Source organism: Perognathus longimembris, chromosome 2, assembly GCF_023159225.1.
Source record: "Perognathus longimembris pacificus isolate PPM17 chromosome 2, ASM2315922v1, whole genome shotgun sequence".
Lineage (NCBI taxonomy): Eukaryota > Metazoa > Chordata > Mammalia > Rodentia > Heteromyidae > Perognathus > Perognathus longimembris.
The window spans coordinates 134786483-134811133 of NC_063162.1; the positions used below are offsets into that span (position 1 = coordinate 134786483).

Below are 24651 nucleotides of genomic sequence, written 5' to 3' on the forward strand. Positions count from 1 at the left end.
GCTTCACAGACCTCAGCCAGGAGCATATCCTGGGATCTAAGAGATGCAGACACCTGCTTCCTGTTCAGCACCCTGTTTCTGCTGGCTTACCCCTACTCCTGCCATGCTCTTTAGAATCAAAAGTATTCTCTTAATGGGTCATATTGATCCATACTGTTTGACTTACAGTGCCTGTTTTTACATTACAGTGTGGTCACTCTACGTTTGCAAAGAAACTCCCTAAAAATATTTCCAAGAGGTAGCTCTTTGAGTGAGTTCATGGGCTGTACATTACCAAGTGTGGTCATTTTCAAGTATGCTGAAACTTCCCTAGGAAGATTATCCTTCATAAGGATTAATTTATGTAATAACACTTTTTAGGGTGTTTTCCCATGTGTTTTTCTTCCTGGGTGCTTATTATGATGCTGCGAGCTCAGAGATACTATTGTCACTACCATTTAACTAGTGAAAAGCTAAGACTCCACAAAGTCATTACTTAGCCAAGGTCACACAGCTTCATTAAGGATGGAACTGGCACTTACTACTCCACCATTTCCTCCTTTTCCTTTTCAGGGACTGAGGGAGGAGACCAATTTGATTTGTCCTCTTTGGATGTCAGAACAATGTTTCTTTTTTTAAAAGAATATTTTAAGCTTTTCAATTCTGATCTTCCATTGAGACAAGTTCTTTATTCTTCTGCCAGCGAATTGTGACCTCCTGTCAATCAGATATGTCTGTCTCCCTTTAACCCACTGTACTCTGGCTTGTGAAAATTGTCTCAACAACAGAGATAGCAGTCCGTGTTGTCTGGTAGGTATATTTTATGTAGTAGAAGCCATTTCCATAGGAGTAGGAAGTTGAAGATTTTTTTTTTCAAAGTGGAGATGAATTCTAAAACAGCTCACTTTTTACTTTTAGATCCCTTTGATTAGGCATTGACAGAGAAAAAGAGAAAGCTGTGATAATGGTTCTCAGATAGATCACAATTTTAATTAAAATGAAATCTGACTGATAACATGAAAAGCTATATTTAAATAGTGATTATACACACAGAGTTGGAATAATCATTATTTTTTGATGATACCAGAATTGGTTGGAAGAAAAGTACATAGTGGGCAGTTGTGTTTTCTGAGGCTTAGCAGCAAGAACGCACCAGAAGAATTAGGCTGTGCTCTCCTAGGGATAGTGGAATGGAAAACTGAGGGTGGTTATTGAGGCGCTCAGTCTTTGGTGGCAGAAGGATGCTCTGGCATTTGAGGGGGTGGGCAAAGTGCCAAACATCCTGCAACTCACAGGACCATCTACCACAAGGAGGAAATGTTCCACCCCAAATGCCACTTGTGCTCCCATTGAGCTACATGGAGAACTATTTTGGTGGCCCTCAGAGGGAACTTCTGAGGCTTCCTTGCTTTGGCTCCACATCCTAGAGAACTATTTTGGTGGCCCTCAGAGGGAACTTCTGAGGCTTCCTTGCTTTGGCTCCACATCCTAAATGCCAGAGAGCATCATTGGAAGCAGGGACAGCATCATTCTTTACTGAGTAGGCTTGGGATTTCACCCTTTGCAAGTCTCCTGCTTCTTCACTCATCTACACTCTCTGCTGCCTCCATCTTGACATGAGTCCCCCTGCCTTATTATAACAGTATCAACACTTCTTAGAGCATAGTAGGAACTGACTATAATTGGTGGGTAGATGGGTTAGTCATCAAATCAATCACTGTACCCAACTACTGAGTTCTGAGGAAGAGGATCAGTACAGAGTAAGCATTTCTCAAGTAGGCATTGAGTGCCTCAAACCAGGCAAGAGTGGTAAGTGCTGAGTGTCTATCATATAGTCAGACCGACCCAACTAACTGACACTAGTGCAAAAATATTCACTATAGGAAGGAGATGATTTCATAGACCAGACTTCTCAGTTTCTTATTCTGCTTCTATTTCATCATGTACAAAATGGAAATGTTGGACAAAGAAAATCAAAGATCTTTTAATAAGTCCATATTGGAAATTCTATAACAAATCCCTTTTTTGAGGGGGGACAAATCAGTATAATGTATAACAAAATGGGGGTTTTTTGAGTCACCAGAATAGGCTCAACTTCTGGGTCTGTCTTTATAAACTCTATGACCTAGAACAAGGTACTTAGTTTAGCCTCTTCTTCTTTGGTTTTCTCACTTGTAAATTAAAGTGGCTCTGGAAACATTAAATAGCATGATGCATGATCCACTGCCCGAAGCATCAGAAGTTAACACTGAATTGTAGTAGCAATTGTGCTGATTTCTTCTTGAGTGTTTTATCTAATTTCTTCAAATCCTTATAAACCAAGTCTAGTTATAGTAATGCCAACTGTTTCCTAGTACCTTTGCTCTTTCGAAGTCCTGTATAGTTTATTAGATTATTCACTCAGAAGAGACATCCAAAACTAGAATTCAGTAGTTATAAATCAGGTCTCCACACAACCTGAGTAAGATGAAGTACATTCAACCTGAACTGACAGGATACAGTGGAGAAAACGCCTGCCTGTCAAAAGATAGGGTTTATAATCTCTACTTTATTGTGATGTCAGTCGCCATGTGACCTTGTGTAGGTCATTGAACTGCTATGATTTTCAGTTCCCTCCTGTAAAAATAAGGAGTTTGAACTAAATTTCTAAGGTCCTTTCCAGTTATAAAAACTTGTGATTCCGTGAATGCTTAGGTGATCATAAAGATGTCTTTACTATCATTTCTTCATTTTTTTTAGTCTAGGAAACCTAGGAAAGAAACCTAAGCAATGTGTTTTTATTCCTCAGTTCTCCCTACAGTTTTTATTTCTTCTTCTTCTTTGTCTTCATCTTTGTCTTCTTTGTCTTCCTCCTCCTCCTCCTCCTCCTCCTCCTCCTCCTCCTCCTCCTCCTCCTCCTTCTCTCCTCCTCCTCCTCCTTCCTCCTCCTCCTCTCTCCTCCTCCTCTCCTCCTCCTCCTCCTCCCTCCTCCCTCCTCCCTCCTCCCTCCTCCTTGGGTTTGGACTCAGGACCTGAGCACTGTCCCTGGCTTCTTTTTGCTCAAGGCTAGCACTCGAAAGGGATTATATCCAGCATTGGAAAAAATGGGCCTTAAAAAAGCATCATCATGGCTGGGAATGTGGCTTAGTGATAGAGTTCTTGCCTAGCATGCATGAAGACCTGGGTTCGATTCCTCTGTATCACATAAATAGAAAAGGCCGGATATGGTACTGTGGCTCAAGTGGTAGAGTGCTAGCCTTGAGCACAGAAAGGCTCAGGGACAGTGCCCAGGGCCTGAGTTCAAGCCCAGGTCTGGCCAAAAAACAAAAAAGAAAAAGCATCATCACTCAATAAAGTCAATAGTATGGCTGCAAAAAGGGACCAGTAGTTAAAGGTGAGTTTGAAAAGTCCAATATCTCATTCTCGGGAAGTCCTTTGGTCTCTACTTCCCAGATGAGTTGTTGATGACTTTGAGTCATGGTTATTCCCAGGGACAAATTAACCTGGAAACGATCATTCTGTGTGCACAAGAAGGTTTTTGTAAAGGTGCAGCCCATGCTGGACTTCTGGGAAAGAAACTGGGCATTATAGGATGCAGTGAAAGATGAGTGAGACATTATATCATTTTTGTGTTAATTTCAACAATAAAATAAACAGTAAAACATAGTCTTAAGTGTACAGCTTTATGAACATTTATATATACATATATCCCAGTCACTACTACCCATGTGAAGATATAAAATATTTCCAACACTGAGAGTTCTGACCTCTGTCATCCTCAGTGCCTCAACCTCTCACTGTCTGCTTTTTCACTTATGGCTGGTGCTCTACCACTTGAGCCATGCCTCTACTAACAGATTTTTGGTACTTAATTAGAGATAAGAGTCTCAGATGTTGTTGGCTTGGGCTGGCTTCAAACCATAATCCTTAGGTCTCCGCATCCTAAGTAACTAGGATTATTTGCATGAGCCACCAATGTCCAGTACGTTTTATGTTTTAAAAACATTTCTTTGAGGTTGGACATGATGGTACATACCTACAATCCCAGCTACACAGAAGGTGATGGCAAGAAGAGGATATTGAGTTTGGGGTCATCCTAAGCAAAGGTCTTGACCTTGTCTCAAGGGGGGAAAAACAGAAGACATAGACTAGTACCTAGTATGTGCAAGGCGGCACATATTTGACTACAATATAGAGAGTAGATTTGAAACGACCTCAACCAAGGTAAGGAAATGTGGCTGAGATCTGATGAGAGATATGGCAGCCTTATGTAGGCTACATAGTGGGAATTACCCAGTAGAGTTTGAATCTGTAGACTTTTTGTTGGTGGTGGTGATGGTGGTGGTTGTGGGGCTTGAACTCAGGGCTGAGGGAATGCCCCAAGCTCTTTTTGCTAGCACTCTACCATTTTGAGCCACAGCACCACTTCCAGTTTTCTGGTGGCTAGAGATAACAGTCTCGGAGAGTCTCAGCCTCCTGAGTAGCTAGGATTACAGACGTGAGCCACTGATACCCAGCTGAATCTGTAGAGTTTTGTTGATTATTTGGTAAGAGGAGGGAAAAGAGGTCAGTGTTCTGTCTTGTAAGCAATAAAAAGTTTGATGAGGTCAGTTTTGACACATTGGATGTTAGATGCCTGTGGACATTTGCAGGTCTAGGTAAAAATCAATAGAGGGATAGAAATGAAGACTAAAACTTTGAGATCCATCAACATATAGTGGGTGGGACTGAAAGCCCAAAGAGGGCCAGGTATAGAGTTTGGAATGAAAAGCAGCCCACAACAGCCACTGTGAAGTTCCCAAGTGTTTAAAAGAATTGGGAGAAGGAATGAGAAGGCAGAGCCCTAGGCACAGTGGAGACAGGGAGGGCCCCAGAAGAAAGGGCTAATAAACCAAGCCCCTGGGGATGGAAGAAGGAGCCATAAAAGCCTTTGTCAGAGCCTTTCTGCTGCTAGCCATGGGAAGAAGGTATTCAGGAGTACCCAGCCACCCATCTTTATTCTTTTGATTTTCCTCCTACTGCTCCATCTTATATCCGGATATGTGCCTGTCTCCCTCAGTGAACTGTGGCTTCTCCCTCAGTGAACTGTGGCTTCTCATGAGAAGCCACTTTACTCCCTTTTCTCGTTACTTAGCGTAATCCAACCAGAGTAGACCTTTTATGAAGTGCTAGGTCATTAGATGGCCGAGTTACTTTCGTTTCTGAAGCCACACTGATTTGAGTGACCTTCCCTTATCTGCCTGTCTCCACCTCCTTGGATACTGTCTGGCTTGCCTCAGGAAACTTGTGCTTAGCCACCAGGCTGGGATCCTGCTTTCTGGCCATGGACAGAGATGGGTTGGGAACCCTACTCTGCAGTGCCTCAGGGGCAGCCAGCAGTGCGGCCTCTTAGGGAACGCCACTGTCTTCCAGCAAGCTAGGTGGCTTTTTCACTTATATAAGATGCATGTGTGCTGGCAGGGAAGAGCTGCCTGAGTGAGTGTTTAGCAAAAATGATTTGTGTGGAGTTATTTTGAGACCCTAGGGGAGGGAATGGCAGCCAAAGCCTGCAGTATTTTAAACTGTATCACTCATCTGCAAATATTAATACATTACAACATCTCCAGGACATTGGTAAAAGGGTAATAAGAATGTTAGGGTCCTAGCAAATTATAAATGCAGCTCTCTCCAGCCACACAAGGTGACTTCAGTCATCTCTATCAAACTTTCCGTTGTGAGGAGCATGTGGACTTTGTAGGAGATAGAGAAGTGAGCCCACATTCTGTGGCAGCCCAGAATGCTGGCGTTATTAGTGACTAGGCTTCTTGAAGTTTCAGGTCGACTAGGAAATATCCCCTACAAAGCAGTCACCTTCCCTCATGACTCAAACCAAACAGCTGTCTGCTAAGCCTGGGTGAATTACGGAACAGAGGCTTTTCCAGTTTAGTGACATTAGGGGAGACAGCCTCCATATGAAACACTTCTCTTGTTTTTGTTTTTCTCTTGGCTGTTATGCTGTGAAATTTGCCTCACCACTCCCCTCCCACCCTGTGCTGACAGCTGTCCTCTTTGCCTTTCAGGAGCTAGTGTCTCTTAGGAGGGCTGCCTGAGAAGGAAAAGGCCTACTTCCTTCCCCCAGGTTCCCACTTGTATAGCCTTGAGCATTTCTTATGTCCAGCAATCTAATTGCTTTCTGACCTGGAGGGATCCATTTGGGCCACGGGGTGTCCAGCCACTTGATGGATTACAGAGAAAAGAGCCCTAAAAGAAAGAACCCAGGGATAGGCCTGGTCTTATTTTTAGAAGATATAAAATTACTTATGGCCAAACTTATGAAAACAAAAATATATCATTACATCAAACAAGCAGCCACAAACATGTAGCTTCCCAGACTTGCCCATGTTCCTTGCAAGGACGTTTAGCCCTACATTTTTCTTTATAATGTAAAGGCCCTGTCACAGGCCTCTTACTATACCCCAGTCCTGGGCATAGTGTGGAGACGTGGACCGGTGGACACCCAGAAGTATTGCCTGTGCTTGCATGCATGCGTAAGTATGTGTGTGAGAGAGAGTCAGAGAGGTAAATTGGTTCCTTCTGTCTGCATCTCTGAGGAGCCAGTAACTACAATCTAAAAGCCTTAGCTGATGTTGTTTTCTTTCCCCTTGTGATGCTGGACAAGAATGGCCTGACAGAGAGTGAGGGGTGATATGGTGGAGAGAGAACAAGAAACACAAGTATGTCAGATGCCACAAACAAGCCATCATCTACCCAGTTTGTGAAAGGGGTTTTGAAAGAGACAAACAGGGTGTGTTCAAGCAGATCACTTGCTGAAGAATGGGTTGGGTCTTTCCCCGCTTACAAAGAATGAGACTTGAGACTACTGAGAGTAAGGGTGAAAGATCCAGCCACAGCTGTCTCTGCTCTGCCCCATTTCAGACATTGTCTCTGTGTGTTTGTGCCCAGTGGTAGGGTTGGTACAGCCTGGTCTCAGTCATCCTAAGTGACTGCGGTCATTGAGACAGCTGGTGTCTCCTACCTTAGGCTCCCAAATATGATTTCAGCCCTGGGAGAAAAGCCCTTCCCTCCCCCACCCCTCTCCTTTTCCTTCGTTCCTTGGATGAGTATACACACACACACCCTGCACCCTTTGGCTGCTATAAACACCTGTTATCATTATCAGAGTATATACTCAGTTAACAACTGTGCTTGGAAATTTTCTCTCCCCACATCCTCCTAAACACTCCTTTGCCTTTTTCTATCCTTTCCCCTTATTAGGAATCCTAATTTGGAGCAGACCCCTACCCAAAGCTGTCCTTCAGGCAAGCAGTAATAAGCATGGCTTAAATCTTCTCCCTGGTCAACCAGCACAGCCCCAGTGGCTGAGGTTAATCTCTCCTGGGCAGCTGCAAGATGAGGGGAAGCTGGCCTCTCAAGGACCTGACTTTGCTCTTCCCCTTTTTTTCTTCTCTTCTTTGTAACTGAAGCTTTGTATCTAGTGTCACAGTTCAAATCCTAGCACTGGGGTGCCCTGTTGCCACACTGTGAAAAGAGTAAAAGAGCCTCACTATTTGCACACTGAGCCTCTCCTGAGCACCATCCCCGCTAGTGGCTGAAATAATCTCTGCTGCAGTGTTGCATCAGTAGAAAGTAAAGGATGCAGAGAGCCTTTTCTTTCTCCCTCAGGTCTCCCGAACAGGGGAAATAATCACTTCAGTAGAACAGTCTTTCCCTGAATTCTGCAAAGTGGATTCTAGGCAGTGGTTTGGATTCACCATTCCTTTTTATCCCCCAGAGCCAGTGATTGAGAAAAGAAAATGAATTAACTGCTTGTCACAACACCACCAGAATCTCCACAGTGCCTAGGGCTGAGAGACAGAGAATGGAAAGGGGTCCAGGGAGGCAGGAAGCCTTTGAGAGGACAGCCTTACCTCCCTCACCTCTTGGGAAGGCTTCCCTTCCCCTCAGCCCAGGGAGTGCTTCTGCAGTCACTGCAGCATTCCGGTTGAAGTGAGAATCTGGCCACCATTAAAGAATAATGCTGTGCCATCTCCTCTCCTTCCCATTCCTCCCCTAAGGCAGCATATTTCTCTGCCTAAACTCTTAGCAGTGCAGAGGAAGAATGCTTCTCACTATACACCCCCTTCAGACCTTTTTAATTAAATCAACCAAAAGATTTCCAGTTTGAAGACTCCCTTCATATTATGTAGGCTTAAAGAGGAAACAGAGTAGGATAGTAGGAAATCAAAACTTGTCTCATGAGGGCCTTGGGAATGTTAGCCCAGAGAAAATAAGACGTGAGGCTGAGAAGAAATAGATGTGTCTTCACATATTTGAAGGGCTGTCAGGTGGGTAATGGATGTTTTATGTGGTCCCAGGGAACTACATCAGATCTTAGAGGACCTAGGATGTCAGAATGTTGAGTTGTGATTTTATTGGGTAAAGCACAGGAAGCCACTCAAGAGTTTTGAGCAGAACATATGCTTTAGGAAGATTATTCTGGTAGCTCTGTTTGTGAAGACTCAGTAAGGGAAAAAATGGAGGGCAGACAGGGAGAAAAGATTTTTGATCAGAAGTAGTAAGAGTCTAAACAAGCAGTTACAATGGCAGTCTTGAGCAGAGGTGTGGAGGGGAAATAAATAGGGTGCAATGATACTCTACTGCATCCTACGTACACTGCACATACTCATGTGGGTTGGGTAGGAAAGAAGCAAAGAAGAGTGAAGTTTTCAGCCTGGGAAGACAGTAGTGCTACGACCAAAAGAGGAGATAAAGGGGGAAGGAGACTTTGGTTTAGGTCCATTGAATTTCAGCCTTTAGTAGGGTACCTCTCAAGGGGAGATCTCTGTAAGACATTTGGAAATGAGACCTAGAGCTGAGAGGATAGTTGAGGATTGCAAGTCAGTGGTTTTTGTTTTTTTTTTATAATCACTAGTATAGGGCAAGGGATAAGGAAGCGCCTGCCCCCCCCCCCCCCCAAAGCCTGAGGAGCAAAGACCTTTTATATCAGGTATGATGGTGATTGGCAGGATGTAGGGGAAGCAGTTACAAAGAGAAATAAGATGGTAACTCTAATTAGTTTTCAAGGTCCTAGCTTATGGGGTATGTTTTTAATGGGAAAATACAAATACAACACAAATATAAGGGGACATCATAGAACAAAGTGGAGGAAAGAAAATCAGAGGGCACATACGCCAGTCCTTGTCACCTGCCACAGCAATATCCCTTAAGCCATATGCCCTTTTCTTTTTTCTTTCTTTTTTTTGCCAGTCCCGAGGCTTGAACTCAGGACCTGGGCACTGTCCCTGGCTTCTTTTTGCTCAAGGCTAGCACGCACTCTACCACTTGAGCCACAGCGCCACTTCTGGCTATTTCCGTTTATGTGGTGCTGAGGAATTGAACCCAAGGCTTCATGCATGCTATGTAAGCACTCTACTGCCTAGACATATTCTCAGTCCCCGTGTCCTTTTATTTTCAAGATTATATGATCATAAGGGTTTTTTAAAATATTTTTATTGTTATCTTTAATTGTACAAAGGAGTTGCCATTTAGCAAAGCAGTTTATGAATACAATATGTTTTTAGTATTTTTATTGATAGTATATTTTACCCTTTTTTTTTTTAAGTTAGTTGTGGGTCTTGAACCTGAGTTCAAGCAGTGAACCAGAACCTGAGTTCTGGGCACTGTCCCTGAGCTCTTTTCCACTCAAGAGTAGCACTCTACCACTTTGAACCCACACAGGTACACCTCCAGTTTTCTGGTGGTTAGTTGTAGATCAGAGTCTCAAGGAGCCAGCTGCTGGTGGCTCACACGTGTAATCCTAGCTACTCAGGAGGCTGAGATCTGAGATTCCAGTTCAGCCTGGGCAGAAAAGTCTGTGAGACACTTATCTCCAATTAACCACCGGAAAACTCAAACTGGTGCTGTGGCTCAAATGGTAGAGTGCTAGTCTTGAGCTGAAGAGCTCAGAGGCATCACCCAGGCCCAGAGTTCAAGTCCCACAACCAACCAAAGAGTCTTAAGGGCTTTTTTTCCCTGGCTGGCTTTGAACTGTGATCCTCAGATCTGGTCCTCTTGAGTAGCTAGGATTATAAGTGTGAACCACTGGTACCCAGCTTATTTTACCATGTTCGTATACTGATATTCTAATTCTGAGAAGTAAAAAGTTCAATTATTATCCTTGTGTTTACACACATACATGTATATAATATATATTAGACATTTATATGTATATCTATGAGAGCAAATATGGCATTAATTTTTTTTAACTAGCACACAGTATCCTTGAAAAGAAGAATTAGCGAACTTTCTGTAAAGGGTCAGACAGTAAATAATTTAGATTTTGTGAGCCTCCGGTCTTTGTCACAGTTAACTACTCAACTCTACCCTGAAATGAATGAAGTATGGCTGTCTTCTAGTACAGCCTCATCTATTGAAATCTGAATCTCATGATTTTTCACATTACGAAGTATTATTCTTTGTATTTTTATTCAACTATTCAAAAATATAAAAACCATTCTTAACTTGCGAGTTGACTTAGTCCTCAGAACTTTGGCTGACCAGCCCGTACTGTAGATGTAATAACCAAACATAAACAAAAAGTTGAGTTTAATAGCTCAACCTGTAATTTTACGATCTCAAGGCCAGCTTGGGCTATGTAATAAGAGTAAATTTAATGCCATCATTTATTTTCGTCCCAGAATTCTACTTGTTTATTAAGACAAGGTCTTACCATGTGTCCAGAATTGGTCTTTGCTCACTGAGAAACTCGGCTTTTCAGAGTTCCTTTTCTCTTTTACTTCCTTTTTTTAGAGAGTGGGTAATCCCTCTTTCCTTCCCTCCTTCCTTTTACTTTTGTAAGATAAAGTGCTATTAGAGTTTCTCTGCTCTCAGATTATTTTAATTCATTCTTTTGGTTCTTGGGCCTTAATATTTTTGACTCTAGATGTTTGTTTCTTCTACTTTCCACTAGCTCAGTGTACTAATTTCTAAACATTTAGAATTCACTTGCTTCAGGAGAGGAGGAGCCCAAGCAATTTTCTTTGAGTGAAAGCTCAAGAAAGACAATAGTTTGGAAGTACTATGAACACATATCAGGACCATTTTGTTCAAATAACACAACACAGCTTGGTTAGAAAAAGTCATTCTAAATTTATGCAAGTAAGTAGCTCTTACATTTAGCAGCCAGGTGTATGCCAGAATACCTTCTGGAAACCTGTACTTGCAAGAACCACATGGATGTTTCCTGTGACTTGCTTCTCATCCTGAAGTGAAAATCCCTAGGAACCTAGACATTAGATTTAAGTTTTTCTCTTTATCTATTAACATGGAATAAAAAAAGACCAAGATGAGGAACCTTTTGCTGCCAGAAAAGTAAAGGGGAAAAAAACTTATGTTTTATTTGATTCAAAGAGAGAGTTCCATGTTTAAAATTGAAGTCAGTAAAAGCAAAGTTGAGGTTCTCATAGAAACCAACTCCCCCTCCTTGTTCAGATGCAGGGCTTCTGCTTGTTAGGCAGTCTCTCCAGAGCCTGTGTTACATAAATCTCTTAGCCATATAGGAGCCCTCTTGACATTCTGAAAGCTATTGTAGACCTAGCTTTTCACCTCAGAATCTTTGTTTTCTGCTTGTTAATGAAGACTTGAGGTTGTTCAGTACTGACAATGAATGACAACTCAGAGGAAGCCATTTTTGGATGGCACCAGTTCTTCCCATGCCCAGTTGTTGTTCTCTTCTGCCGCTAATTGACAATAACATTAATGCAGCTGCTCCTTATAGCAAACCCCTCAAATGGGCACATGTTGTGGCAAGCTAGCAATTTCCCCCTTTAGCCCTCTTCTGTAGCACAGCACAGTAGAAACATCCTGGCTAGGTTGTTGATGGCTGTGCTTGTGGGATACCAGAGGAAGGGCAATGCCTAATTCGTTATAGAGCATTTTTCCTCCTTAAAAATTATTGTGTAGATCTTGATCTGCAGTGGAGAGAATTAGAAAAGGTTGTCCCAATGCTGGCCCAATTGTTATCTGCTGAATTATGCTCCTTTTCCCTTTTAGTTTATCTGTGGTGTCTGAAGCTAACTGTAAGTCAACTTCGTGAAACAAGGCATTTACACTGTTAGGTTCTGGCTAGGCTGAGAGCGAGAAATCCAGTGCAAGGCCTTGAAGTCATCCCCTTCTTGCCTCTATCGCCTACCGTCATCAGTGATGTATAGTACTTAACACAAATGCACCTTGAAGTCCTGGAAATAAGTGTTACTAAACTTTCTCATTAGGGCTGGGGATATGGCCTAGTGGCCATATACATGAAGCCCTGGGTTTGATTCCCCAGCACCACATAAACAGAAAACGGCCAGAAGTGGCACTGTGGCTCAAGTGGCAGAGAGCTAGCCTTGAGCAAAAAGAAGCCAGGGACAGTGCTCAGGCCCCAAGTCCAAGCCCCAGGACTGGCCAAAAAAAAAAAAAAAAAAAAAGAAAGAAAAGAAAAAATCTCATTAATTCTCCAAGTGTTAACTCTTACGTATACAGAACTCAGGAACAGAAAATTGTTATAGCAGATTAGTTTTATCCTATTTCTGCTAGTTTTTCCCCCTTTTCTGGTGTTCCTGTAGCAAATAATTATTATTGGCATCTACTGTCTGCCAAATACTGAAGATAGAATACTAGTATATCCCTTACCTCAACTAACTGCAGAATGAGGATCTGTTAACAAGGTAACAACCTCTATTATGACATCTATCAGAGAAACTTAAAACATGTTTAACAGCCAGGCACTGCAGTTCCTTCCTGTAGATGCTTCTTCCCCTTTACTCCTCTTCCTTGCTTCAAAGGGAACTGCAGTTCCCATTGAGTTGTAAAGACTTGGTCTTATTGTTCCTATACCCAATTAACTTCAGTCCCTGGTCTTTCAAGGAATGCATCAAACATCACAAAATCAGAACAGCCTAATAAAAGTCTATTCTAAAAAAACTATGAGCTAAAAACAGCTTCTTTCTTAGCTCCTGCTTGACTCCCTTGACTACAATTACCTGAGGTGTTTGATCCCTTTAATTAGGATTCCTTCATTCTTCCTTTATCCTTTTATTCTGATCATTGAAAAGTCTTTTAGAAGTGGCATGTTCCAGAATTGGCCCACAAGATACCACCTCCCCTGAGGAAACAGAGACTTAGAGAACAAGGAAGAGAGAATTACGACTTGAAACAATGAAAAATCTTGATTTTTTTATTTCTGAGCTTTTAATACAAACTTAGGAACTAAGTCTACCATTGACTTTTCTCTTGGACCATTTTAGGAGTTTGAAAACATGGTGCTAAGTGAAACTGTTACAGTTATCAGTTAACTGGTTCATTGACATTATCTATTGACTTACAACCTCCAGGTTGCTTTAACACCTATGAACAGGAATTTAGAGTGAGCTTTTGGTGCATGAGATGTGTTATGAAAACCAACAACTGGAACAGATTTAGCTTTAAGTGATAACCATATCCCTTACAATTAAGCAGATGAGTAGCCTCTGCCCTTCATGTTCATTATCAAGAGTTCTTATTCTTCATGCTTAGGAAGCAATGACTATGTCTATATTACTACTACCAAAAGATTTTTTAAGTCAGACTGAACAGAATTTAAAATACTGATTTTCTTAGTCTGTATATACAGTTTAAGTGTAATTTCTATGTGTAGTGGGACTTTTTTATTTTAATACTTTGTTGATAGGGAGAAAGGTGGAGATGAAAGTACAGAAATGGAACTAATTGAATCTGGGGGTAAAACCACTGCTGAGAGCCTGTGGATTATAAATTGAGTAGCTACAGCAGCAGGAACTCAGGCAAAGGTATTGGAGTGCAGTCAGTGTGACAGGAAGCTTATTTTGGTGTTCTCTCTGTGTCTAGCGTGCCTCGCCCTGACAATTGTCCTTGACAATTACTCCGGGGGCTGTGTATATAGAAAGAAGGGAGAGGTACCCATAGTTGCCTATCTGAAAACTTGACGCATTCCTGCCTAGAGTCTTGGAGACTAGAAATGAAGATGACCCAGTAGATGTGATACTCTGGTCTCTTGTCCCTGTTGTCTATCCCCCGTGTCTAAACTCAGCCCCACTTTATCAGCTACCCAAGCATGTTGCAACTCGATAAAGCTCTTTTGTTGCTGTTATTGTTTTAAAGTCCCAACAGAACTTCTATTCTTTCTTCTCCGTGGTTTGATTGGCAAAAATTGTGTTGAAATTCCAGGAAATAGTGTTTAAAGCAGCATTAATTACATCTGAATATTATTAAAGAAATCTTTGCCTGTATGTGGAAAATAAAGTCACAATTCACTAGCTTGAGCTGCTTTCACCATAAGCAGAGAGGTAGACCTAGTGACTGACCAGTTTGCAGCTTTAGGATTGGACATTTTCAACACCATTGGGAAATTTATTTATAAACCAGTAGTCATCCCCACACTGTTTTTCTGATATTTTGTCCAGATTTGCTTTCCCCTAATAATTACACCCCTGCTTTCAGGCTAAGCATTTTCCCTCCTTTCTGGTGTTTACACCTTTCAAATATTTGCAGATTGTTATCATGTCACCCTCTTAGTCACCACTCAGCCGAGCCGTACAGATTTAGCACCTTTTATCTTCCCTTTAAAGGCAGGCCTCCCTGCCCTGAGTCATCTTCTCCTGCTCTCTTTAAGCATGCTCCAGTTTTCTGCATTTCCATGTGGCCACACTGCTTCTAATGCTGATGACAGGGTATATACATGGGAATTGTTTCAGGAGCTCAGCATGACTGCTGTGCCCCTGGGCCAGTGTTGACTGACTACTTCATCTCTGGGTTTAAACTGTGTTTTCCAGGTGTGCCAAGTGAGAGGCCAATGGAGTATACATGTAGTTCTGCTGTGCTCTTGAGAGGGCAGTGGAGTATACATGTTGCTCTGCTGTGTTCTCTTTGTTGGCATGTTATGTAACTTTGGAAGCCCCTTTTCCTGATGTTTGCATGAAATACTTCTGTGCTTGAAATAGGTTGCTCAACTCTGATAAGTCGATTCACTGTCTTTTTTATCCTCTGTATTTTTACTTCTTTTTCAAAGTAGTTTGTAAAAGTGTCCCTTCAACTCTTCTTGAGGATCTGCTATGCTGCCACATACAGTGCCTGCTTTGAGAAGCAATTTCTGTTTCATTTCAGTTACAAATAGGGGAATCTCACAGTTCACGGTCGTAATGAGGGGAGACTTGACTTACAGGAGCATCTAGGGAAATCTAACAGGATCATCCTAGGTAGGATTAGGTCTCTTAGATTCTGGGTCTCAGATTGTCCTGAAAATCTTCAATGTTTAATTCAAGTTAATTTTCTATTTATTTCCTCCTTCCTCTGGCTCCTGTGCCCAGTTCCAATTCCAGAAGGATACTTGCCTTGGCTTACTTGGTATCTACCAGTTTGGTTAGAACAGCTTCTTTCTTCTTGCTGGCCTGACTGCAGACTGGCCTCCTTTGAATCTAGCACGGAAGCATCTGTCCAACCCATCCCTGTTACCCTCCACCTACTGCTCCTATTTCCCACTTCTATCTGCAGAGAGGGGAGAGAACAGACCAGCATCATATGGTGGTGAACATAGCTCCTCGAAGCAAGGGAAGTGGCATAGTGAGCCCCATGATTGACTGGTCCACTGTGTTCTACCCATAGCCTCCCGGAAAGATGTACATCTCATACAACACAGTTATTTATCATATGTTAACACTCTGAAACCTAGAGACCAAATGGCAAGTTCAGGAACATATCTTATTCAGTGGTAAAGGGAAAGTATCTTTTCTAGCTAGCAGTTGAGCTTGCTGAGCACAGGGCTTTCTTTTTCTACCAGTGCTTGGCCCAGAGACAAATGTATTTGTAAAATAGAGGAAGGGAAGGCAGTCTAGGTAAGCTGTGTGGTTTTAAAGGCCCAAATCCCTTATAGGGAATAATTAGCACAGGTTTAGGCAAGTCACAGCAGAGGATCACAAGAGCCCAATAGCTATACCCTTATGAACACATAAGATAATGCTGAGTGAAATGAACTCCATGTTATGGACACGATTGTTATATCACTGTTGTAACTACTGTCGACGTGCTATGTGTAACTGTAGCTTCTATTATTGATGATCCTCTTGTATCCCCTTCCTGTGGTTGTACCTACACTGTCTCTGTATCTTATCTGAGTATATTGGAAACCATGTATACTGGTAAACAGTGGTATATAGGGTAAAAAAATACAAACAACTACAAAGGCAATACTTGCAAAACTGTTTGGTGTAAATGAACTGAACAACTCATGGGGGGAAAGGGAAAGGGGGGGAATGAGGGACGAGGTAACAAACAGTACAAGAAATGTATCCAATGCCTAACATGAAACTGTAACCTCTCTGTACATCAGTTTGATAATAAAAATTTGAGAGAAAAAAAAAAGGCTCCAGGATTCTACTGCATGCCTCCTCTGCCTTCCATCAGTAGTAAAAAACAGTGGGCATGCAATAAGCACCACTCACAAACCCTTCAGGATAGTTTCTGTTTCCACTAATTGTCTTTCCTTCTGCTGGTGCCTAGCCTCGTTTGCTGGACTACTAAGTTTCTCTGGGAAGCTTTCATGTTAACTCTAGGCAAGGCAGATCTGTGCTGCTTCCTCTTAGCTCCCACTGCCCAATTGAAAAACATACAGACACACTTTGAGTATGGCATAAAACTCATCATACAGTGTAAAATATTCAGAGTGATACATAACCTTCACATCACCATCAATGCAATCTCTTATACAGCTATTATCTTGTCATTAGCAAGAATTTTTCTTCTCGCTCTAAAGTTGAATGACCTAAGTGTTGTGTTAATTGACCTAGTTAGTCAATGTCTCTAAATGTATAATTTTTTTAATAAGGATGATTATTACTCCATTGCCCAACATTTTAAGTTCGAAAGGAGGCATCCTGTACTCTCAGAGTCAACCGTTGTGCAAAGAATCACAAAGGACACATGAGCAAAATTGAAGGATTTTATTGCAAGGCAAGACTTTGCAGATTCTTGATTTTATAGACAGACTGAGCCTGGAAACTTTGAATCGTTTTTAGTGGCTGAGCAGAAACCAGAACCATGATGTACTGATGGCTAACAATGGAGTTTCTCTTCCTGTGCCCTACACAAATCAAACAAAATGTTCTTTCTTATTGTGCTTCAATTTAAGCAATCTTAGTCAACCATTCATATTCTGGAAAGCCTAGAAAAAGTACAAAAATTAGTTTACCTTTAGGCAAGATGATCTATGTGGTTTGAGGTTAGGGAGCTCCCTAACATTGGAGCTGGGGGAAGACTAATGAACTCACCTGCCTCCCCTGTATCGGCTTGTGGCCTCACTGGGTCTTTCTCTTCCTTCTGACGCAGCTCATCAAAGGTAAGAAAAATGCCCAAGAATGTTTATGGATTTTTTTTTTAGGGATGGTATTTTTTAGTTAAAGTATTTCTGTTTTTTTGAGCAGTTTATCATTGTCAAGGGTGAGCCAGGCACTTAGAGCGCACCTGTAAGGACTGGGCATGCCGCCTCTTTGGCATATCCTAACCATAGGCTGCACCATACCAGCACCTTATTGGAAAAGACAGCTATTCGTGGTAATATATAGGGTCTAGAATTACAGACATTTCCTCACTGGCTGGGGAGAACTTTGGGAATTCCAGTGATGTCTTTTCAGTCCAAAGTTCTTGGCTTGGGAGCTGTCATTCACTGCCTGTCAGCCTGCTGCCCAGCTGTGGCTGCTTTGAGTTGCTTTCAGCTGCAGCCACTTTGAGTTGCTTTTGGAGAACTTTCTTGCTCTCTCTTTACTGTCTTTGTTGATGTTCTTAAGTCCATTTGGTTGGATGAGAAAACACAACCCAGTCAGCAACCTGACCAGCAGTGTGGACCCCATTTGCAGCATACTCTAGGCTGACTTGCGCCCCACCCTCCATCCCCCCACCCCAGTCCCTGGGCAGTGGGAGCACATGTTTGCCTGGAATGTGGCAACAGTGACTGCCTTTCTGGCAGGAGGTTAAAAAAATTTAACACAGTCTCCGCAGCAATGGACAGTATATTCCTTACTCTCTCGATCCCTTAGGACACAAAGCAAGTTTGGAGCCTGAGAAACCCCCAGGCAGAGCAGCTTCCAAACAATGCAACAAAGCCTCAGAGCTCTGCCCAACCTTTTAGCCTTCTGTTTTGTACCTCAGTCTCTTCCAGTGCATCTCATGCTGTGTGTTGCTAGTCTTCAATCTCATTGTTAAAGACATCTTCATTTTTAAAAAAATAAAATAGAGTAGAAGACAGACTGTGCTATAACACATTTAGTCAATATCAATCAAAGTATATATGCCCATATAAATGTATATGTAATCTACAATAAAAAAATTAAAATTCTGTAAAACCCCTTTTATCTGCAGGTATAATTTCGGTTGAGTAAATTTAAACCAGACACTCCAATACATTAAAACTCTTCCTGTGTTGAATCTGGGCTCGGTCAATGGTTCTGCTTTGCCCACCTGCTCCCTCTTTAAACCATCTCATCTAAAGACCCCTTATCCCTTGACAAGGGGTTGCTTCAGAAGAGGCATGTCTAAGAGGAATTTTTTGGCTATGTCTGACTGGAATAGGTGTGAATAGACACTTATTTCCACTTTAAAAGGGGCAGAGAAACAACCTGCTCCAGCTTCTTCCTCTTGACAAGCCGGAACCCAGCTGCTGGGGTGCAGAAAAGCAACATCACAAAGGCTTCTTTCCTTTTCATCTACATACAGTGTGTGGGTTTGGTTTCTACAGGCCCAAAGGACCCTCTGGTGAAAATGTTTTGAATATGTTTCTGCTTGATTTGTTTAACTCCCTGAGCCTATTGAGCCTCATCTTTTCTCCACTTAATCACCTGGGGGTCTCCAGAATTCAAAGAGTAAAGTGACAGCTGAGAAAAACAGATCCTCAACCAGTAAAACTCAGAAATCTGGCATGCCTTTCTTGACAAAAGCCTTTCCCCCTAGTTTCTGCTGCCCTGAGTATACTGCCTTATCCCTGTTCCAGCCCTACCCCACTGCACCCCAGCTCTGCTTTGAGGTATGAAACAGACTGAACACTTGCCCTGTATTACTCTTGTTTCTGCAGCAATGCTTTATCTATGAGTTTGTGGCAAAATAGTTCAACAGAATCATTTATTTTTCTCTCTGGCAATTCTGCTCTTGCTTAGTTTGCAGATATAAAATGAAAAGTGTTTTTGGCTATTGATGTTGTGGAAAACATGGGTTATATTTCATTCCATTTTACTCTAGCGCTCTCTCTCTCTCTCTCTCTCTCTCTCTCTCTCTCTCTCTCTCTCTCTCTCTCTCTCTCTCTCTTTCCCTTTGGGGGGTTTTTTGGCTCCTATGGTTCTTTCTTTCATAACAGTGTCACATCTCCAGCTACCTGACTCTGAAGTACAGAGAATGAGGCAGCTCTGGTTATGTTTTCAACCAGGTGACATTTGTTCGGGTAGGACCTTTAGCTGGTCGTTTTTTGCACAGACGGGAGAATGGTCACTGGTACCAGCTCAAGCTGACCGCCCCCCACCCCAATACTATCTACCCTACCTAGCATTTCATCTCACATGATCTGGCCCATTGGTGAGACCTAGAGGCTCAGAGAGAAATCTTTCTGTTTTGTGCCTGCTGAGAAACAACATGTAAGCTATTCCCTTTCTTCTGAGCTTTGTGATCTTGAATCCACACCAGAAACATGAATAGCCACCCAGCTTTACCCGTAAGCAAGGGTACCTTCTGTGGAGGCAGTGATATAGTACCTCTTCTCCCATGGCATCCCATCAGATGTGTGCAGTAGTGTGGATGCTCTGCTTCTGGCTTCCCCAGGCCAAGCTTCTGGTCCTTTCCCCTCTCATTTGTCTGTCTGTTCATGGGGACAGTAGCATTGCCAGCTCTGCATTATTGCACCAGCTGTTTAGACACATAGACAAAAGCCTTCTCTCCTGCATTGTCATTATTTTCTTCTCCTGTCTCTCTCTAGCTAGTTCAACTTTTTGCTTCATAATTACAGTTGCGGTATGAATTGCTTTGAAATATTTATAAGTCTTACGCAGAGATATCAAAATGCAACATATTTCATGGTCCGTCACAAACGACCACTGTTGATGATAAATATATCTGCAAAATGAGTGATTGAATGAGAGAAAGAAAAGGCAGGCAGAGTGAGTTGGTGAGCACTTCTTTGTACAAAATACAGTCATTGGATACAAACAAGAAAAGGATAGGTTTCTGTCTTGAGGGATCTTAGAGGCTAGTCATAAGGTCAGGAACACTTTGAGATTTTTAAGCATGGGAATTGCTAAGAGCAGTAATGCTAATGACAATAAAGAGGACGTTAATAGTAGCTAAGTATATGGGAACCTTTCCACTTGGCAGGCATTGTTCTAAATATGTTTTACATACATAATCTCTCCCCAAGCAAGTTCACACAGCAAGCTCAAGAAGTAAATAAATTACATCTGTTTTATAAATAGGAAACTGAGACGTGCTCAGTAATTTGGTCAAGGTCATGAAGCTAATAAGTGATAGATGAGGGTGTGATTCCAGGTCTCCCTGGCTTCAGACATGTAATACTTCATCAGTATTCGGGGTTTTTCCCCCCTCCCTCCCTTCTGTCTCATTTTGAATGAAAACTAGTGGTGCTAGTGTCCAAAATATAGCCTAAGGACAGAGGGCAAAACTTATTTGAAGTAGAAAATGACACTGAATTAACACTTTGGAATTTGATGTGGAGTGAAGTAGTAAGGAGAAAATGTCTGAGCATCTCCTGCAATGACTCTCAAGATGCCCACTAGCTGGGCCGGCAGTATATCATAGGTGAAAGAGCCATTTATGGCTAGAGTTAAAAGACTGGAATATTTCACCACAAATTTTCCTTTTCTCTTGACACAGGCATCGAATGTCCCCGAGGAGCCCGAAACCTCCCGGGTTTGGTGCAGGAAGGTGAGCCGTTCAGCGAGGAAGCCACGCTTTTCACCAAGGAACTAGTGCTGCAGCGAGAGGTAGGGCTTCCCCCAATGTCTTCCCAAATGGAAGGGCTTGGGACTTAGGAGCTCCCTTGGTCTCCTATTTTCCTGCCATGTTAGAAATCATTCCGCTGCTCATATTCGTGAACATCCTTGAGCCATTCTGTGCCTACCTACCCCTTATTTCCTTGAGCTCTACATCATTGAGCAGCCACCTCTTAAGTTGCTTCTCCCCACACACCTAAGGTGTACGTGCACACTAGGCCAGGTGAGGCCAGCCCGGATCCTAATGCAGACGGCTTACAGCCTTGCAGTCCCCTTTGGTGAATTAGCCTGAGCTGCCTGCCTCCAGCTGGATTTAGAAGCTTGACTAACCCTGTCAGGGGCCAATTTTCTTTGAACATTTATTTGTATCTTTGAGTAATTGCATTTTCTGTAGCGGGTTTTCTGACTTAATTTAATTGTATTTCTCTTTCTGCCTGTTGGGCTGGCTCTTGCAAGCAGGAGTTAGGCTCTCGGCTGCTGTGGTGCCCTTCTACCTGCTAATTTTTCTCAAGTCATCGTCAACAGATCCATCTTCTTTCTAGGAGTATGCCAGCCATTCATCCTGTTAGGTGGGCATAAGAAAAGAACAGCAGGGAAGTGTGCTGGGCTCAGACTTAGATTGAGACCTGCTTTTATCCCTATTTCTTTTACAATCTAATCTATCAGGTCCCGCTAGCCTTTTTCAGTATCATAATTTACACAGAGCTATAGGATTAGGCATTCCTAGACATTTTCTCTACCGTTGGTCTTTCCAGAAACTTGAGAGTAGATGCATAGGCTTCTTTAGGATGTTTAGTGATAACAGATACCTGTGTAGAAGCTTCATCGTCTCATTTTTATTTGAATAACCCACAAATAAATTGGACGTGAGAGATGGGAGAGAACAGGCCAGCCCGAGGGCCATATTATCTTGGGCCCCCCTGGCTTTGAGACACCTACCACTTTTTTTTTTTTTTGGCCAGTCCTGGGGCTTGGACTGAGGGCCTGAGCACTGTCCCTGGCTTCTTTTTGCTCAAGGCTAGCACTCTGCTACTGAGCCACCGCGCCACTTCTGGCCGTTTTCTGTATATGTGGTGCTGGGGAATTGAACCCAGGGCCTCATGTATATGAGGCAAGCACTCTTGCCACTAGGCCATATCCCCAGCCCACACCTACCACTTTGACTTCTGGGTTTGTTTGTTTGTTTGTTTGTTTGTTTACCTGGTGTGGGGGCTGGGGGGGGAGCTGTCTTTTCTGTTTTGGTACTGGGGATCTAACCCAGGACATTGCACTTTCTAGGCAAGCACTTTGCCACTGAGCTACATCCCAGCCCCCTCTTTGAGATTTTTGTGAAAGAAATAAATTTGGCAAAATAGATCCTGAGTTCTTAGTTCTTAGTTCAAGACATTTGCGTTTCAGGGCTGGGAATATGGCCTAGTGGTAGAAGTGCTTGCCTCATATACATGAAGCCCTGGGTTCCATTCCCCAGCACCACATATATAGAAAACGGCCAGAAGTGGTGCTGTGGCTCAAGTGGAAGAGTGCTAGCCTTGAGCAAAAAGAAGCCAGGGACAGTGCTCAGGCCCTGAGTCCAAGGCCCAGGACTGGAGAGAGAGAGAGAGAGAGAGAGAGAGAGATTGATTTGCGCTTCATTTCCCAAACATCATGTGCAACAGCCTGGTTAGTAATGTATCTGATTTGTGGACCATGTTAATATTAGTGTGGCATTTAACAATACCATCAGATTCATGGCTCTGCTTTGTTTTTTAACGACATATATTTACTTGTCAAGTAATTCACAGTGTAGCTTGAATTTTTATCAGGGATAGACCCCGCACTCTGCTACAGAAATGTTTCAAGAATCCACTCTTGGAGCTGGGTACTAGTGGCTCATGCCTGTAAGTGTAGCTACTCTGGAAGCTGAAATCTGAGCATCACAATCTGAAGCCAACTGGAAAGTCTATGAGACTCCTATCTTAATTAACCTCCAAAAAACTGAAAGTGGAGCTGTGGCTCAAGTGGTAGAGTACCAGCCTTAAGCACAGAAGCTCAGGGAGAGCACCTGGGCCCTGAGTTCAAGCCCTGCTCCTTCTTCCCTCCCCCCAGGAAGAAACAGAATCTTACTGTAATTACTATCTCAGGACACATTGCAGATTTTGAAGAGGCCCAGAGATTAGATAGAAAGGGAAAATATTGTAGGATTTTCCTCTGACTTTTGCAGGCCTTTGGACACTAAGCTACACAGCAAATACTTAAAAAAAGCTAGTGAGTCCATTGAAGTTCATGACCTTATAGAGGAAGCAGCAGCAGATTTTTGCCCATTTCATGTGCTTTGGATAGGGGAGGAAACCCTTTATTGGATTGCCAGAGATACCTGTCGGCACAGTCTCATTCATCATCACGTACTGTCTATGTCAGTTTTTCACCAGAGTGATCTCCTAAAATTCCTTCCTCTTCATTTTTTAATTCTTGTTTTCCCAGCCACTTTTCTTCCTAGCTATATATACCTAGCTCACTGGTAATATTCAAAGTATAAGGAGTTCAGCACAAATACTAACCACTAAAAGGAATGAATGGCCAAGCTTATGCTTCTTGTGATTTTCCTGTAGTCTATTTATTTGTTAATGTTTATTGATTAAAGAGTCAAAGTTTTCCGTCACCTTCTTTGATGCTCCTGCCATATGAGTTTACAGATCTTTAGTTTAATTCGAAATTGGTATTTATCTTTCTTGATTATAGTGGCCCAGTCTTTCATAGCACTACGTTCAGGGTCTCTCAATAAAGAACCTTTCTGCATTTTCCTAGCTTTTTATATGATTTCATGGGCAGGCTGTTTTGAAAGATTATTATCCAGAGGAAATCAAAGTACTTCCTAGCCTACAAATAATTCAGAATGTTGACTGAAGGAACCAGTTTCAGCCAACTCTCTTGAGCACTTCCATCATAGGATGTATGAAAACTGTTTTCTGAATGGTTGAAAGAAAGAAGGAAAGGTTTTGTTCTGTATGACCATCATTTATTTACTTTTCCCTGTGTGGTCCCTTTATCTATTTCGTAAGTTGACTTGTGGCACCGTGTTTTTTTGCCCTTCCACTCTCCCTACAAAGATCTAGTGAAGGAGAAAACCCCATGCCTTGCTGCCCCTGGAAGCAGAGCTCCTTCCTAGAGAAACCATGGGAGAGAAAACTGGTAATGGTGTAGAGGCCAGTGGATGAGCCCACAGCCTCCACCTGTGAGTGACACATGCCCTTCAGGAATTCTCTGGGGCCAAACCTTTGCTGGGATGGCTGAAGTTGCACTGATTGTTTGTGCCTAGTACTATACTATTCCCTTGACAACCAAATATCACCGGGTATATTGAAGATGTGACTATCTTTGGCTCTGCCCCATTCTCCCATCTATGTCTTTAAATTATTTCATCTAGGACTGGAATTTCTCCACCTTCTTTGTGTTCTCCCCAGTTACTATAAATATACATTATTAAAGGAAAAGAAAAGCACACAAAATTTACATTTTAGAGCACTTATTCAGCCCTCTATATGATACTGTATAACAGCATGGTCTTCCAATTCACTACCGTGTATGAAAGCATAAACTGACTGGAGAAGAATCAGAATTGTGAGAAGGACTATGTAGTGGGTCACTGCTACTAGACCAGACTTCTGCCAATGAGGTAACAAGAAGAAGTTTGCACTGAAAA

General features: G+C 42.4%; 1 protein-coding gene across 1 annotated transcript in view; it reads left to right on the top strand.

The window, feature by feature from the left end:
* Positions 1–24651, top strand: part of Snd1 (staphylococcal nuclease and tudor domain containing 1) — a 437644-nt gene that overhangs the window by 319174 nt on the left and 93819 nt on the right. The window contains exon 16 of the mRNA XM_048340172.1: positions 20854–20963. Within this exon, the coding sequence (XP_048196129.1) occupies positions 20854–20963 (110 nt within the window). The remainder of the gene's footprint in view (positions 1–20853; positions 20964–24651) is intronic.